Raw genomic sequence first — 17536 nt, forward strand, 5'->3', positions numbered from 1 at the left:
ACCCTACCCTGCCTCCTTGGAACTTTTTTGAAAAATATTTTCAGGCGAGGGGACCAAGTCCCAGAATCCAGTAATAGGCCGGTGCAACATGCATTTTCAAGTTGCAGCCAGCCAATCAGTGTGCTTGCTTTGAGGAAGCCCTCTTAGACAATCAAAAGGCTTAAATTGTTGAACTTCAGCCCAACAGTCCAGATATAAGTTTTTAAACCCTAATTTCTCAAAAAGTACTAATGGATTTACATCAAAAAGCTCACTATCTGGACCAAGATCCAGCTTTCTGCCAAAATGGGTGTAATTCCATTTAATCATTTTAGCTGTAGAACTTTTCAAAAATCCCTATGAAAACCCCTTTTTCTTAGCCCATCTTTGCCTGTCAGTCCAATTTCAACTCTTGGCACCTGGCAACTTGTATTTTAATTTCAAGGTGATATCGATACAGATGCATCAAACTCCATGTGTACTAAGCGTGCTGTTTAAGTAGCGGACGATAAGTTTCGCATAAATATGTGTTTAATATTTATTGCTGAAATCCTTTTGTGACCTATTGCAGCTATATGCAAATTATGTCCTGAAATCAGACATAGTAATCTTCTTTTTGTGAGCCAACACTAGGATTAATAGTGTGAGTTACATGTTTTATTTGGAAACGTATAGCTCTAAGATGGCCGCGCTTTTGTGAGGAGCAAATATCAGTAGTGTTTGGACAGGAATTACATACAAATGGTATGCGAGTCCTTGCTTTGTGTTCATGGCCACACAATGGACTATGTCAAGCACTTTTGTTCGTTACTCAGTGTGTGATCAAGACTTTTGTCGAAACGCGTAACTACTGAGGATTAACCGCTACACTGCTCCTTATCTCTGAGAGTGCGTCATTATTTGACTTGTTTGAAGACATTTTACTGCTGGGGATTGATCTGTCGTCCACCGGACTACGGGCGGGGATCCAGGAAAGAGCTTCTTGGAGATATATCTATCTATCTATATATATATATATATATATATATATATATATATATATATATATAATCTTTTACCATTGCTATATTTACACTGGTTCTCCCTTAAATTAATAATCTTGTGTCTCTAATTCCTGCACTCATAGCACATTTGGAGAGTTGAACATTCAGATTTGCGAAGGTCTTCTGTAGTCAAGTGTATTGTATCTTACAGAACTTTTGACACTTCTGCCCTTGAATGTGTGGATTTAAGTATTGTGGAAGCTCCCACAAAGTGCTTTAAGCCTATAATTCTTCTATTTCTATTCTGCAAGGAATACGCACAAGGATGTCAAAGGCATTTTTGCTTTGGGAAAAACAGACTTCTTGTTCTGATTTGCTTAAGAACTTTGTGACTTGCTGAGTGTACTCTCCGTAAGATCTCATTAGTAAATGCTTCTTCACTGTCGGCCTCATCCTCCTCATATCAGAAACAGATACGAAGAGCCCCTTCACTCTTCTATTTTATATGCAAAGTCCCCCTTCTTTTCTGCCTTTTTTACACCGAACTTTGATTGCTGTAAACTAGAGTTCTTTGTTTCAAAAGTCTTACGGGCTTAAGATACAGCAGACTCGATGTTTGATGTGATACCTAAATAGGTGCTTGAACATATGATCTAATGTGACCAAATTCCTGAAACAGGAACGGCTTCTAAAAGTTAATTTTTCAATTTTATTTTTAGAAATGAGGAGAAAAACTCTTCCCTACCAAAAGAAAAAAAAAATTCTTGGTGACAAAGAAAGAAAAATGAGAAAGAAGCGCAAAGAAGGCATTAGAAAAAAAGAGAAAATTACAAACTTTCGAAAGCATCCAAATCATGTAGATGGGCTAATGAAGGTTTAGTATTCTACTGTAAATCGAAGCATTATAGGGGCCTCACTTAAGGACTGGGGGGTGTTTCCAACTGACCTGGTGAATCTGTGGCCAACTCGAAGCTGGAATTCAATTGTGTGCTTCACATGTGGGAAGCATAACACAATTTCTACAGCACAACATCAGGATGGGTAAAAAGCAATAATATTAAGAAATGAAATGCAACGCTAATATAAATTGTGAACATGGATACCTACTTTATTTTCAAAGGAAACACTTTCTCCATCATCTAACACAGCTGTATGGTGAGGGTCAACCACTGTCTGTGCACCATCAGGGCCTGTGGAGAAGAAATACGTCAGATCATACTTGTTGTCTAAATCAATGTCACATTTCATTATAGAAAGTCAGTTTTGGGAAAGCCACGGCGAGTAGTCATGAAATGAAATAAATGTATTTGAAAAAGCCTAAGAAACTGGAACACAAACTTCAAGCACTCCTAAGGCGATAAGGTGCAATTTATTTTGCACCGCCAAGGTGGGGGGGGGGGCCCTGAGCTCTTTGCCAGGGCCGGTTTTCTGCTGATTTTGTTACAGGGACGATTTTGCAGCTATGCGCACCTGGGGATTGCCCGGTGCCCGCTACGGCCAGTCCGGGCCTGACAATATGCCTAGAACTCTGCAAAGGCAAATGAGCAGAAAAAAGACTGCATACCCTTTGCCAGACTGGCTGGGGGTCGTATTAGAGACAAAATAAAATTGCTTGGCAATGAAAAATATGTTGCGATGTGCAGAAAATCTTTGCACAGTCAAAGCGCAGGAACTTCACAACATTTCTCAGTTGAAAAATAAAGAACATGCACAAACCTGATTTGGAAGCTACCTGAATTTCAAACTAAGCTCTTTTGACAAGTTAGTTTGTTCCTCAAATAAACCCATACGATCCTTTTAGTGCGTAGAGACTTTCAATGTCAGAACAAATCATGGAGGAGGGGACATATTTACAGGCAAATATATATATGCATATTACACAGTTGTCACTTTTGGTTTTGCTAATATGGCACCATTCAGTGAACCGTCACAAACGTTCCCCTCCTCCTCAAAAACAACTGGTCATCTGCCTCTGCTCCTTCGTACAAATTTTCAGGGTGATCCGTCAAGCGAGGGCCAATAAAGGGAGATAAAACTTTGATTTTCCATGTTAATTTACATTCTGTAAATATTTACATCAAAATTCTGTGCTGCAAACGGCTGAATGGAATTATACCAATTTTGGCAAAAAAATTGGAAATTAAGTAAGAAAGTGTGCTGTTCATTATTTGTTGTAAATCCAGGCAGCCATTTTCGAGAAACTTGTGTTTAAAGAGGTGTTCAGGCTAGTCATGAAGGAGATAAAAAAGAGGTGTATCTGGACAGTTGGGAGTCCCATTGTACCAACCAAAAATTAAAAAATATTAACCCTCTGATTGGAAGGAGGAGCTTTTTCCCCACCGACCTTTCTCTACCGCAGGACCAGTTACGGTCCAGCAGTATTTCTTGATCTGATTTGTGGCGGGCCTCACGAGACTTAAGGACTTGCCCCCATGTCATAGAAAACTGAATTAAAAACAGTATTAGGGAGCTGAGTAGAGATACCCTGAGCCTCATGTCATGAAGCTTGCATGGTACTGCAGTACTGTAGTGGTGAAGCTTATAAGTTTCTGCTACAGGAGTAACAAGGAACTGGCAAAAAAGTAAACCAAAATATGGAGTGCTGGTGCAGTGTGCACTCTCGAAGGCTGTCTACAGGGCAAGGTTGGCCAACTCAGACTGTGCTAGGCTGAATGCCCTGCGCAGCGGGGCATTGGAATCTGGGACTGGCTGGAGGAGTTGGATGAATATGATCAAAAAACCACAGAAATTCACTTTAAAAAAACAAAGGTTAAAGAGACTTCATATTTAAGTATGGTAATAAGATCTTAGCTTACGTTAAAAAAAAGCATAGATATTCTCTGAAACAAATGCTAAAGTGATGTTATTGTTAGGTGTTAAAATGAGGTAAGAAATAATGTTTAAAAAATAAAAATTAGGGGCGTGGCCAAGATGGCGGGCTGAGAGGACGCTCTCCTCGTGTGCTCCCGAGAACCCGGAGCCCCTGCGCCGCCTAGCACCGCTGATCTCCCCCGGATCGAGCGGCAAACGTGCCCAGTGCAGGTGGGCGAGCGGCAGCCTAGCCTGGAGCCCCGGTGACCCCCTGGATACCGCGGCGCTGTGCCGGAGCGGCCCCGGAGCGGGGCTGACCGCCGAGCCGGCAGAGACCAGTGGAGCAGGTGACCGAGGCCCGCCGGAGGTCCGGCGTGGGGCCTCGGCGACGCTGCGAGAACCGACTGCTTGGAAGCGCACCCAGCACGAGCCACCGGTGAAGCTGAGAGGCAGGATCCCCGTCGGGACGGCGACGCCCTGACCGGCGGCCCATGGGGGCGGGACCAGCAGGGAACAGCTACGCTAGCCCGGGGATCGGGTAGGCCGAGAGGCCTGTGTCCACGCACTGTCCTTCGAACCGCCTCCCAGAGCCCCACAAGATCGGAGGGGGGCGACCGGCGGTCTGGCTTGGGGCCTCGGTGACTCCCTGCATACCGTGGCGCTGTGCCGGAGAGGCCCTTGGGACAGAGGTTGGCCGCCGGGCCGGTGGAGACCAGTGAAGCCACTGACCGGTGCTCGCCCGAGGTCCGGCGTGGGGCCTCGGCGACGCTGAGAGGGCCGACGGCTTGGAGGCGCGCCTAGCAAGAGCGGCCGGTGAGACTGAGAGGCAGAGATCCCCGGCGGGTCGACGATGCACCGGCTGTCGGCCCAGGGGGGCGGTACCGGCAGGAAGCTACCACGCCAGCCCGGGGATCGGGTAGGCCGGGAGGCCTGCATCAACGCACCGACCCCCGAACCTCCCCCCAGTGCCCCACGAGATCGGGGTGACGGACGGAGGTCAGGGGGCACTCAGAGGAGCCCCGGTGTTCCTGCGCAAGACGAGTGGCCCCCGCCCTGACACAGTTCTGAAGTGGTCCTCACTGGGCCTATAGCGCGGAGGCGGCACGCGAACTGAAGGCCTGACCGGAAGTGGGCCCCTGCCTCCTCGTCCTCCTCTACACGGAGCCGGAGCCCGGCTGCTGCACTGGGAACCCTCGTAGGTGGCCTCCTTGGGGACATAGGACTCACCTAGCCCCGCACAGAGTGGACTTGGATTGCGGTGGCATGCGCCGACCACGGGGGGACTGATCTGTGACGCCTTTCACTGTGGCCCCCGACTCCTGCAGGCTTGCTGTGACGCGGACATTGGCCCGAGGGTGTGGTGGGTGACCTGCCGACGGGGTGCTTTAGCCTTGGATAGGAGGGGGGATACCCCAGTGTCATCGCCTATTGACATTTCCTTCTACTCCGTAGGACTGGAAGTGGACTGCTACATCCTCCCTTGAGGCGACGCTCCTGAGGTCCGGTAAGCTCTCCGGCTGGGATTAGACCAAGACGCGACACGACGGAGGACGCATTTGCGTGAGTCTTGGCCCCTACACCACCCTGACGCCCAGAACTTAACGGGTGCCCTCCCTACTACGGCACGCCCCCACCTCCACGATGTCAGGCAACAGAGGGGGTAAGAAAGGAGACCGCACCTTGCCGGAGATGCTAGGCAGGGGTGCCCCGCGACACGATAGGACTCAGCCGGCCCCGAGCCCCCCAACCAGCTCTCGAGGTGCAGAGGGGGGGAACCTCCAGTAACCCGATCTTTCCTGGAGTCGCTGTTCAGCACCCTTAGGGAGGACTTCCAAACACTGAAGCAGGAGGTGGCCGGGGAGGTCCGGGAGGTGAGAAGAGAGGTCGACTCACTGGGAGAGCGAGTGTCCACCATGGAGGAATCCGGCCACACCCGAGATGAAGAGGTCGCACACCTGCAGCAGGAGGTCTTGCGGCTCAGAGACCAACAGATTGATCTCCAGGCCCACTCTGAGGATCTCGAGAACAGGTCCAGATGCAACAACATCAGGGTCCGGGGCGTTCCATCTAACGAAGAGGGGGAAGACGTGGCCGCCTACCTGAGAGACCTGTTTCGCGACATCTTGGGCGAACCCGGCGACTTCCCGGTGAGAATTGATAGGGCGCACAGAGTGGGCTTGCCACAACGGGCCTCGGCGCCACCTCCGGACATCTTGGCCTTCCTGCCGGACTTCCCTTTGAAAGAGCGGATTCTCCGCGAGGCACGGCGACGACAGCCGGTGAGTTTCCGGGGTCATCAAGTGGCCCTGTATCAGGATTTATCAACGATCACATTGCAGAAACGCAAATCATTCAAAATCGCCACGGACTTTTTGCGAGAACATGACACGCAATATTCCTGGGGCCACCCCTTCCGGCTCATCTTCCGTTGGAACAGGACTCTGCATCAGCTTCGGTCCCTTCAGGATACCTGCGGAGTGCTGGGAATCACTGCGACGGATGAAGATGCCCCCACGCCTCTCTGCCGACGCAGCACCAGGGAGGGTTGGCAGACAATTCGACGACGGCGGTCCACGCCCCTGCCTTCGCGACCCGACTCGCCCACGATCCGCGCAGAAATGGACGGCGCGATACGTGAGGTGTCCAGAGACACATCATCCGGTGATATGGCCTTGACGGCCTGAGCATGCTCCGGGGGGAGATCATTTTGGCATCATCATCATTGCAGGTGCGAGGGTTCCGGGGAGGGGGGGGCAACGGGAGGGTGCAGGAGGTGGCTCGGCGTCCACTCTACTACCTTTCCACAGACTTGTCCACGGCGGACCAGACTGGGACAATGGTGTTCTTTGATCGGTTGGGGTTGGGGTCGAAGGGGGGGGGACTGGGGAGGGGCAGGTCACTCGACTGGGTAGGGGGTGGGGGGGAGTTGGGTTGTTTGGGGGGAGTTCGGAGGTTAGGGGAGGGGGGGAGCCGGGGTCTGTGCTGTGCTGTTCTGTATTGCTGTTGCACTTGCTTTGTCCTCACGCCACTTTTACTGAGCTCGGGGTATGCTGTATGGTTGTCGCATTTGCCACACCCCGCGTCACCATTTCACACGGCCGTCACTTCTGCCGTCCCTGGGGAGGGGTCAGGCTTATTAAGCGTTGTCCTTATGACGGTTATTGATGGCCTTTGAAATAGTTACCCTTAATGTGAAAGGGCTGAATAACCCAGTCAAGAGGAGAGCGGTATTGTCCCTACTTGAAAGCACCCAAGCAGACATTTGTCTCTTACAAGAGACTCACCTCCTACCCAAAGACTGTCATAGGATGAGGTCATTGAAATTTCCCATACAACTCTTTTCCTCGGGGGCCACCAAGACAGCGGGGGTTGCCATCTTAGTGTCTAGGAAATTTAAAGGGGAGGTCTTGCACAAAGTGGCCGAACAGAAGGGGAGGCTGCTGGCGTACAGAGTCAAGGTGGGTGGTCTGTTGTTTACAGTAGGCTCGCTATATAGCCCCAACGATCACCAAGACCGGTTTCTACACTCGGCCCTAGAAGACATAGCGAACACCCCCGATAGGCACATCATCCTTGGGGGAGACTTGAATATGGTCTTTGACTCCTCCTTAGATAGATCTGCGCAACGACGCCCACAAGCGGGTGAGATCTCGCAGCTGAGTAAATCCCGCCTGAGAGATCTCGATTTGCATGATTTGTGGAGGCGCTTCACCCTACTGCTCAGGCCTACTCCTACTACTCACACGCACACAAGACCTACGCGAGACTAGATCATCTTCTGGTGACGGGACCGGTCTACGACTTGGCGACGGCCTCCGACATGGGGGTTCTTACACTGTCATATCATGCCCCGGTGACGGGCACTTTCCAGCTACCGCCGGTACCTCCCTCTAGAGGGGTCTGGCGTCTTCGGGATACCCTGCTGCATAGGCCATCGGTTGTAACGCAGGTACGAAACTCGATCCGTGAGTTTCAGGAGCACAACGATAACGGCGATACCACTCGGGCGAAGCCGTGGGCCGCCTTGAAGGCGGTGCTCCGCGGGGAGTTTATCGCCATTTCCTCGGCGGAGAATCGGGAGAGACAGCAAAAGAGAGACGAACTTGCGAGCAAGGTACGGGAACTGGAACAAGTACATCAGAGGACGGGTGCCCCTAGGATCTGGAGGCAGCTCAAGGCTGCCCGAAAGCTCCTTTCTGCACTGGACATGGATAGAGCGGAATACGCGGCGCTACGCCTGAAGCACGCGTATTACTCTGGGGGCGACAGGTGTGGCCGACTTCTGGCGCACAAGCTTCGAGTAAAACACCAGAACCAACGGGTTAAGGAGTTATCAGTTCCCAATGGGGCGACGGCCAAGGAAGATGCCCAGATTGCGGACGGGTTCCATCAATATTACGCCGACCTGTACGCGAGCGACCCCCCCTCGGCGATAGCCGAGACCGACTACCTCGCATCGGTCGAACTCCCCACCCTGACCCTAGAACAGGCAGAACACTTAGAGCTGGACATCCGGATCGAGGAGGTGATTGCGGCTATTTCCCGACTCAAGCCGGGGAAAGCCCCGGGACCCGACCGGTACACCCCACTCTTCTATAAAACGCTCTGCCCGGAGCTGGCACCGCTGTTGACGCGGCTCTTTAACTCCTTTTCTGAGCCGGGGGCTATCCCTTTCGACCTCCTCCGGGCGACGGTTTCAGTTATCCCCAAGCCGGGGAAGGTCCGAACTGAATGCGGCTCCTACAGGCCGATTTCCCTATTAAATGTGGACCTCAAGCTCTACACTGGGATTCTAGCGGCGCGCCTAGCACCCCATTTACCGGGGTTGGTAGACCCGGACCAGGCGGGGTTTGTTCCCGGCAGGCAAACGGTGGACAACACTAAAAGAGTGGTCCACATCCTGGAGAAGGCCTCTCGTATTCCGGGGGAACGAATGCTGCTCTCAATTGACGCGGAAAAAGCATTCGACCGTGTACACTGGCCATATCTGGAGAGAGTGCTTTGCAAGTTGGGTATAGGTGAGAAATTTCGCACCTTAATATTCAATTGTTACAGGCTGCCGTCCGCGGCGGTGCGGGTGAACGGCTGCAGCTCCAGACTGTTCGCGATCGAGAGGGGCACCAGGCAAGGGTGCCCGTTGTCACCGCTGCTCTTCGCTCTCTACATGGAGCCTTTTGCCCAGAGGATCCGTCAGAATCCGGATGCGACAGGCGTCCGGATGGGAAGGTATACTCACACCATTAGTTTGTAGGCGGATGATGTGATCTTAATGCTTGAAGACCCTAGAAAGGCGCTTCCCGCCTGCGTGGCCGAGTTGGACGCCTTCGCCGCCGTGGCGGGTTTTAGGATGAATATGGGGAAATCTGCGGCCCTTGACATCTCGCTGACCACTTCCACGAGACTTGAGTTACAGGGACGCTTCCCCATGCGCTGGTCTAAAGACCTGGTTCCTTACTTGGGCATACTACTTGCATCCTCTCTGCCTACCATGGTGACAGCCAACTACGCGGCCTTAAGTAGGAAAATTAAGGAAGAATTGTCCCGTTGGAGCAAAGGCACGTTGTCGCTGCAGGGAAGGATTGCCGCGGTGAAGATGACTATTCTACCGCAGGTATTATATCTGTTTAGGGCCCTGCCGCTTCAGCCGCCGAAGGGCTGGATACGACAGGCTCAGGCTGACATCGCACGCTTTGTCTGGCAGGGCCGCAAACCCAGACTCAAGAGAGCCTTGTCCACGCTGGCACCTGAATCTGGAGGACTTGGCGTTCCAGATTTACACAAATATTATCAGGCTGCGCAATTGCGGTACTTAGTAGAATGGAGCAAGTGGGAATCTGATAAGCATTGGCTGTTTCAGGACCAAGCAGTGGCGGGCAGGACGCTGCAGGAGATACCTTTCATGCGCCGGGTTCACCGTCCCCCAACCTCTATGCATCCTTTGTCATGCAGGTCCCGTTGCGAGTCTGGGATGCGGCGACTGCGGTGCATGGACTCACCACCTTTCCGTCACCACTTACTCCACTGGTCGAGAATCCCGACTTCCAGCCCGGGATGGAACCTGGGGCATTCGCGCTCTGGCGGGCGGCTAGGTGTAGCGCTCTGTTCCACGTTTACGGCCCGGGAGGCGCCGTATCATTTCAGGACTTCAGACAGGAATACCGCCTGCCCGAGACTGAGCGAATGCGGTATTTGCAAGTACGTCACTGGGCGCTTCAGCCTCAGGTGCGGGACCTGGCCGACCGGAAGCTTACACCCTATGAGATGTGGCTGGTGACACGCTCCTCGGACGCCAAGCTCATCTCCGGTCTCTACAGACTCTTGCAACCCCCCCCTTTCCACATTTACAACCCTGGGCGGGAGCGCTGGGAGCGAGAACTGGGAAGGGAACTGAGTCACGCGGACTGGGACCACATCTCCTATCGGGCGCGCCATTCTGCATACCACACTGGGCTCACTGAAACTTTCACTAAGATATCTACCTATTGGTACTATACACCTCAGCGGCTGCACGAAATGAATCGCAACATTGTAAACACTTGTTGGCGTGAATGTGGACAGATTGGCACACTTACACACATACTGTGGGATTGTCCGCTACTGACTCCCTACTGGAAGGAGATCCTAGATGAGATAGACCAGTGCTTTGACATTGAGTTGCCCCGCTTCCCGGCCTATGTCCTGCTAGGGCTACCCAATGGCTTGATGTATCCTCTGAAATCCAGGAGGGGTAGGCTGATAGCGATTGCCTTAGGCTCGGCGATTCAGAACATACTCATCTATTGGCGCACTACCACACTCCCCACTACTACTGGCTGGCTGCATAGATTATGGCACGTTCTAGGAATGGAGAAGCTGTCCCTCACGGTGGCGGGGGAGGTGGATAAGTTTGAGGAGCTGTGGCAGCCTTTCCATACCTTACTGCAGTCAGAATTCAAGGAAATTACTTGTCCCCGATATCTCAGGCTACTGCGACTGACGTCCCTGTCCAATCTACCTACTTAGCATGCTCAGGAGGATTGCTTGATGTGGGAGGCGGATGCCTCGGAGGAGTGGAAGAGGGATGGAACATTCGCACAGCACAGGGGGAGGGGGGAAGGGGATTGGGGGGGTGGACTGGGGGGCAGGGAGTTGGGGTAGGGGTTGTTTGTTTTTGGTAATTGTCGTCGTCACGTATTCACCTGACGCTATGCTCTGAAGGATGTTATGATTGCACTAGCTGACAACTGCAGGCGCTCCTGGAGTGTGAACTTTGCGCTATTTCTTTGAGACAACTGTTTTCACGTGTTTGTATTGTTTTTCACAAAAATGCAATAAAATGCTTTAAACCTAAAAAATAAAAATTAAATTCCCAGTTATAGATTACTGAGCTAACTATCAATTTCAATGTGGTCGCAACCCCATGTCTATGGGGTGTCTCCCTGGGCACAGGTCGATATGTTGTATTCACAGCTCCAATAAACACTCTTTTCCAATGATTTTTACATAAATTCCTTTGAACCTTTAATTGTTGGTTTTACAATTCTTTGATTTGAATTCAAAAACTCCATATCCCACAATGCATTATTTCTGGGTAATTCAATACAATGTCATTTCTTTACTCCCTATGCATTTCGGCATTATGCCTTCTTCAGGGGATGACTATGAAAAACAAAGAAACCGTGTCTTAAATCAGGGTTTTCTCCACCTAACTGTAAATACACCACAGATTACGACTTACCAACGTGCACTTTGCCAGCCAGTGTGTAGATGAAAGCGGTCCAACCTGAAACACAAATAAAAAGATGAAATGTTAGTTCACTATCAGAATAGCCCTAATGCCTCTAACTAAGCAGAAACTCCAGAAACTCTAGAAAAACATGTCAAATCTTAGATGGCACAGGTGTAGCCTTTAACAGCCAATGTTAACAACCTTAAATTTAACTGTGAGAAAAGATGATTGAAAGACTTGAAAAAACATCATAGCTGCCAATATCATACAATTTTCTCCTGCTCAGTGTTTTTCAAGGATTCAAAACAGCATATTTATTGTGCATTTTACAGTATGCCGTAAGGAACTGAACACAGCTGCAAAACTCATTCTCCGCCTCAAACCAAGAGAAACATGACTTCAGTCCTGCAAGCACTCCACTACTTGTAGCTAAATAAACAGTATTCAAGGCATGTTGTGCTGTCCACTGCAGCTTCCAAGGATAATGACCACTATACCTATAAGTTAAATTCAAGCAAAAAATAGGACACTGCACTCCAGGCTACCACCAAGGATCCGTACCTCCGCATAACTAGTGCGGGGAAGGAAAAGATTCCCTTTTTATAAATAACCCTCACACACTCTAATAGTGTCATGGTTCATCATCGGGTTCAACCTGACTCCTAACTGTCAGGGTGGGCTCGACTGTCTTCCAGGGCATGTAGCCTATTTCATTCTGCATCTCCCAGATCAAAAGCTGGGAGACGTAGACTGAAATAGACGACAAGCCGGGATAGAAACCTTGACGAAAGTGTGACTACAGGGTGCCCCTTCCCACCCGAAAAAATAAGAAACCTGACGATTGCGGGTGAAACCCCACCGGGACAACATGAGGGCAAGTCTTATCACTGCCCCAGCATACATAATTTGGCATGCCAAATAGCCACGTATTAAGGATACCATTACCCTGGGAGGTATCACTATATATAACCCTGATGAAAGCACCGGACCTGCATAGGCCTTAGAGTAGGGCTGAAACATGTCGGTATAACACCGGGTCATAGGACCATAAAAGTCCTTAATACCATGAGATATTGGTTTTATCTTTCCCTATCTTCTCCACTAATAAAGGTATACCTTGGAGAAGATGAGGGATTTTTATCTCTAGATAAGCCCCCTGGTCACCCTTCTTGTAAGTGCTACCTGGAAGACGGTCGGGCTCACCCTAACCTCTAGGAGTCAGGGTGAACCCGATGATGAAGCATCATACTATTAGAGCGTGTGAGGGTTATGTATATAAAAAAGGATTTTTTTCCTTCCCCGCACTAGTTGGGCAGAGCTACAGTGAACACTCTGGGTGACCAACCCCTACCTTCCATATTACCCTCTCTTCCTCTGTTATTCTAATGACCACACCCATAGTATTAGGTGGGATACTCGTAAGTTAAACACAGATACACTTCAACTGTGAGGGGACCTCTCAACCCACCGGATTTTAAAAGGTTAACCCATATCAGATCTGAATTATAAAGTAGCACCAAGGATCATCATATCACCTCACTGTAAGAAATACATGAGAGGCACCCCATTGTCAGTAAAATCCGTCAAGCTCTAGAATACACAGGAGCATTCACACTACAGAAGAGAGATGGAAACAAGGCTATTTCCAAGATAACCACATCATCCCACAGCCCTGAAATAGATTCTGGAATAATTATTGCTTCTTCAAGTACAATCTACAGTTCAAAGACATGGAAAGGCCTAATCAGCACACAACTTTCTATGCCCAGAGCTGACTTGTGTCTAGCCTGGATAATTTGCAATGGGAAAACGTACCCTCGTAGGATATTGCCAGTGAGCATATAGTGAAACAAGGCTGAAAGCTGAGGTTCCTTTATAAGGTCACAGAACTCCATTCACCTAAATCTTTGGTGAGTTCCTGTTTCATATGAAGGAAATAGCATGTTTGCAAACATGAAGAAAAAAAGGAGAATCTCTATTGCAAAATTAAACACCAAAAAGCAGTTAAATATTTGTTGCAAAAAGATATTTGAATTGGTTTAATAGAATAGTAGCCGTTACACCTTCCCAGGAACTCTGCGACAAGCTCAGCTCCTACTTTCATCTGAAGATCAAGGCCCTCTACGACAACTTTCGTGAACCAACGACGAGCACCATCCCCTACTCACCACCGCTGATAAGCATACCATCACGTCCAGGGATCCTGCTACCGTTGAACACATCACAACGACCATGAAGAAAACCCACTCAGGAGCCCCAAAGCACATCTTCCACAGGGCCACCACCGTCATCGCACCATCAACGCCTCCCTCAGATTAGGCGTCTGACCAGATGACTGGAAACGGGTGGAGGTAAAACTCCTCCTCAAGAAACCATCAGCCCACCCAACGGACCTGAAAAACTACCGGCCCATTAATCTCCTCCCCTCTGCGGCCAAAGTCACTGAAAGACTCGTATACGCCCAGCTGACCGCCTTTATAGAAGAGAACTCCATCCTGGACGCCTCCCAGTCTGGATTCCGCAGCAACCACAGCACTGAGACCGCCCTCCTCCCCACCACTGACGACATCCGCATGCTACTCGTCCAGGGACACACCGTGTCCCTCATCCTTCTAGACCTCTCCGCAGCCTTCAACACTGTTTCACATCGCATTCTTGCAGCCAGACTGCACAGCGCGGGAATTCAAGGAGCCGCCCTAGACTGGATCCAACCCTTCCTCTCCGGCAGAACCCAGAGGATCCGACTCCCTCCCTTCCTCTCCAAACCCATGGAAATCAACTGTGGAGTACCCCAGGGATCATCCCTCAGCCCACGCTCTTCAACATATACATGGCCCCCCTCGCTGCCATCGTCAGACAGCATGGGCTCAGCATCGTATCCTACAGCAACGACACCCAGCTTATCCTCTCGCTCACGAAGAATCCCGAAGACACCAGATTCTGTTTCCAGGAAGGCATGAAGAACGTAGCAGCCTGGATGAAGGACAGCTGCCTGAAGCTAAACTCAGAGAAGACAGAGGTCCTCATCCTTGGTCCCTGCACCTCGGCCTGGGACAACACCTGGTGCTCCTCCGCCCTCTGGAGCCCATGCACCCCTACAGACCATGCTCGTAACCTCGGCGCCATCATGGACTCCTCCCTCTCCATGAACCGCCAGATCAACCCCGTCGCCTCCACTAGTTTCAACTGCTGTTGCATCCTCCGGAAGACCTTCAAGTGGATCCCCCCCGACTGCAGAAGGACAGTCAACCATGTGCTCATTACCAGCAGACTGGACGACGGCAACGCCCTCTACGCCGGAATCAACAAAACTCTTCAGCACAGACTCCAGACCGTCCAGAACACCGCAGCTAGACTCGTCCTCAGGACACCGCGCCATGAGCACTTGACCTAACCCCTATGAGGTCTACACTGGCTCCCCGTTGAGAAGAGGGTCACCTTCAAACTCCTCACCCACACCTACAAATCCCTCCACAACATCGGACACAAATACCTCAATGAGAGAGTATCCTTCCATGTACCCAATAGGAACCTCCGCTCCGCCGTCCCCCGTATCCGCAGAAACAGAACCGGCAGGAGAGCTTTCGCCTACATCACAGCCAAAACCTGGAATGAGCTCCCTGTGGACATCAGATGCTCCCCGACCCAGCACATGTTCAGGAAGGACCACAAGACCTGGCTTTTCGACTGATCCAGAGCTGCCCCCCTCCAGTGCCTTGGGACCCTCATGGGTGAGTAGCGTGCTATATAAACCCCTGACTGATTGATTGAGTAGAAGTGATTGCAGATTGCTGTACTTTGGCATAAAGAATGTGGCATAATGAGGAAACAGTGTACTAGTGATACATATTTTTACCCACAACAATCAGCTACAAAAAAAAGATTACAGTACGAAAAATGTAAAAGTAGTCACAAAATTACAAAATTCTCTTTTTATGTCATCATTGAGTCTGTTAGTCAAATGTATTGTTCCTCAAAAATTGTCCCGATGGTACAGTTGTAGATGTGATGTTATATTTGAGAAAGATGAGCAGCCGACGGCTATCGTCCTGACCAGTTCTTATTAAGGCTAAAGAAGAAGCTGAGTTGGTGTTAACCAATGGGAAAACGTCAACCATCGTGTAAACAGGTGATTTCTGCCAGCATAACTTTATTGGGTTGGGTGTCCTTGCTATGGGAGGATAGGTGAATACTAGCAAAGTTTTCATTTCAATAAAGAAAAAAATTGTAAGAAAACTCAGTCACTCTAAACTTCCAAAATGTGTGATGCTAAGCTTACAGAGTGAAGGTCCATTAGGAAAACGGCTTATAGATGCAGAGATAAACTATTTCTTGTAATGGGGCCACCATAAGCCAATCGGTGTAGGGGAACTGCAGTACTTCAAGCAAGTGCCATCTTGAGTGAGAGGTTCTTACACCTTATGTTCCATAACCAAGACATCCAGCCCTATAAAATGATACTGTGTTGTATAAGAGAGGGGTCCCAGACAGAAAACTGATGATTACAATTTAAACAATTATTTCCAAAAACGGACAATAAATGAATGCAAAAGGATTTATTTCAAATTTTGCATTGTTACCATTCATTGGTTAAATTTCATTGGCATCACAGTACAAAATTCTTATATAAGTGCCCACATACACAACAGGGAGGGGGGTGAAGTGAGGGAGAGTGCCAAGGTTAAGGACGGGATGGGGGATAGTCAGATTCACTCGTGGTAAGTATTAATCACAAATCAAAAACAATAATTCATGTGATTCCTTGATCCAAGGTCCACGAAAAATATGCTCTTATAGAGTCCAAAATACAAATGGGTGTAGACCACCTAACTCGCCATCAGCTGCATTTAGTCGAGCTTGGGGGTAGGAGTTGGTGGAGATATTAGCGTCTACGTTTCGACCCACAAGACGCGTAGGATGTTAGTCCTTACATACGGGGTCTTCTTCAGGACGGGATGGTTGTGGGTGGGCAACCACCTATCGTATACAGGAAGATGAACCACGTTGGATTCTTGATCCTGATAGGTCACAGAACTACAGGTTGTATTCCCAGTAGTGAATTAATGCCGATGGCGAGGGAATAGGCCTGAAAAGAGCGTATTTCAAAGGAGAGTGTCATTCAGCCGCAACGACTTCAGCGTGTGATTCCGCAACCTTGAGTATAAAATTCGAATTTATAAGCTGTCTGGGCTACACTGAAAAGTGGCCTAAGTTGCTCACGGTTGGGGTAGAATCCTGTATGGCGGCTCACTCGGATAAATACTGGCAGACAAATTCCAAAGTAATAGTATTGGTCGTTTCACATATGGCCTGCGTTGTCAACAGATCGCCATGAGATATATTTCTTGAAAAAGTCGACACCCTGCAAGGGAGTAGCGACGGTGCCCAACTAACACCGCTGCCGGGGAGATCGAAACGAATTCACCTCAAAACTCAGTCACACAGTCACTGGAATATGCTCGGTAACGAGGGAAACTAACCAGGAAGTTTCCCTCGTTACCGAGCATATTCCAGTGACTGTGTGACTGAGTTTTGAGGTGAATTCGTTTCGATCTCCCCGGCAGCGGTGTTAGTTGGGCACCGTCGCTACTCCCTTGCAGGGTGTCGACTTTTTCAAGAAATATATCTCATGGCGATCTGTTGACAACGCAGGCCATATGTGAAACGACCAATACTATTACTTTGGAATTTGTCTGCCAGTATTTATCCGAGTGAGCCGCCATACAGGATTCTACCCCAACCGTGAGCAACTTAGGCCACTTTTCAGTGTAGCCCAGACAGCTTATAAATTCGAATTTTATACTCAAGGTTGCGGAATCACACGCTGAAGTCGTTGCGGCTGAATGACACTCTCCTTTGAAATACGCTCTTTTCAGGCCTATTCCCTCGCCATCGGCATTAATTCACTACTGGGAATACAACCTGTAGTTCTGTGACCTATCAGGATCAAGAATCCAACGTGGTTCATCTTCCTGTATACGATAGGTGGTTGCCCACCCACAACCATCCCGTCCTGAAGAAGACCCCGTATGTAAGGACTAACATCCTACGCGTC

The 17536-nt window shown here is 49.7% G+C and overlaps 1 protein-coding gene across 3 annotated transcripts in view; it reads right to left on the bottom strand.

The window, feature by feature from the left end:
• Positions 1-17536, bottom strand: part of PIR (pirin) — a 492836-nt gene that overhangs the window by 132519 nt on the left and 342781 nt on the right. For all 3 annotated transcript variants that reach the window (XM_078657706.1, XM_078657705.1, XM_078657704.1), the window contains exons 7-8: positions 11491-11535; positions 2070-2152 (exon numbers count right to left, since the gene is read on the bottom strand). In XM_078657706.1, the coding sequence (XP_078513832.1) occupies positions 2070-2152; positions 11491-11535 (128 nt within the window). The remainder of the gene's footprint in view (positions 1-2069; positions 2153-11490; positions 11536-17536) is intronic.

The sequence above is a fragment of the Lissotriton helveticus genome, chromosome 8, assembly GCF_964261635.1.
Source record: "Lissotriton helveticus chromosome 8, aLisHel1.1, whole genome shotgun sequence".
Taxonomy (NCBI): Eukaryota; Metazoa; Chordata; class Amphibia; order Caudata; family Salamandridae; genus Lissotriton; species Lissotriton helveticus.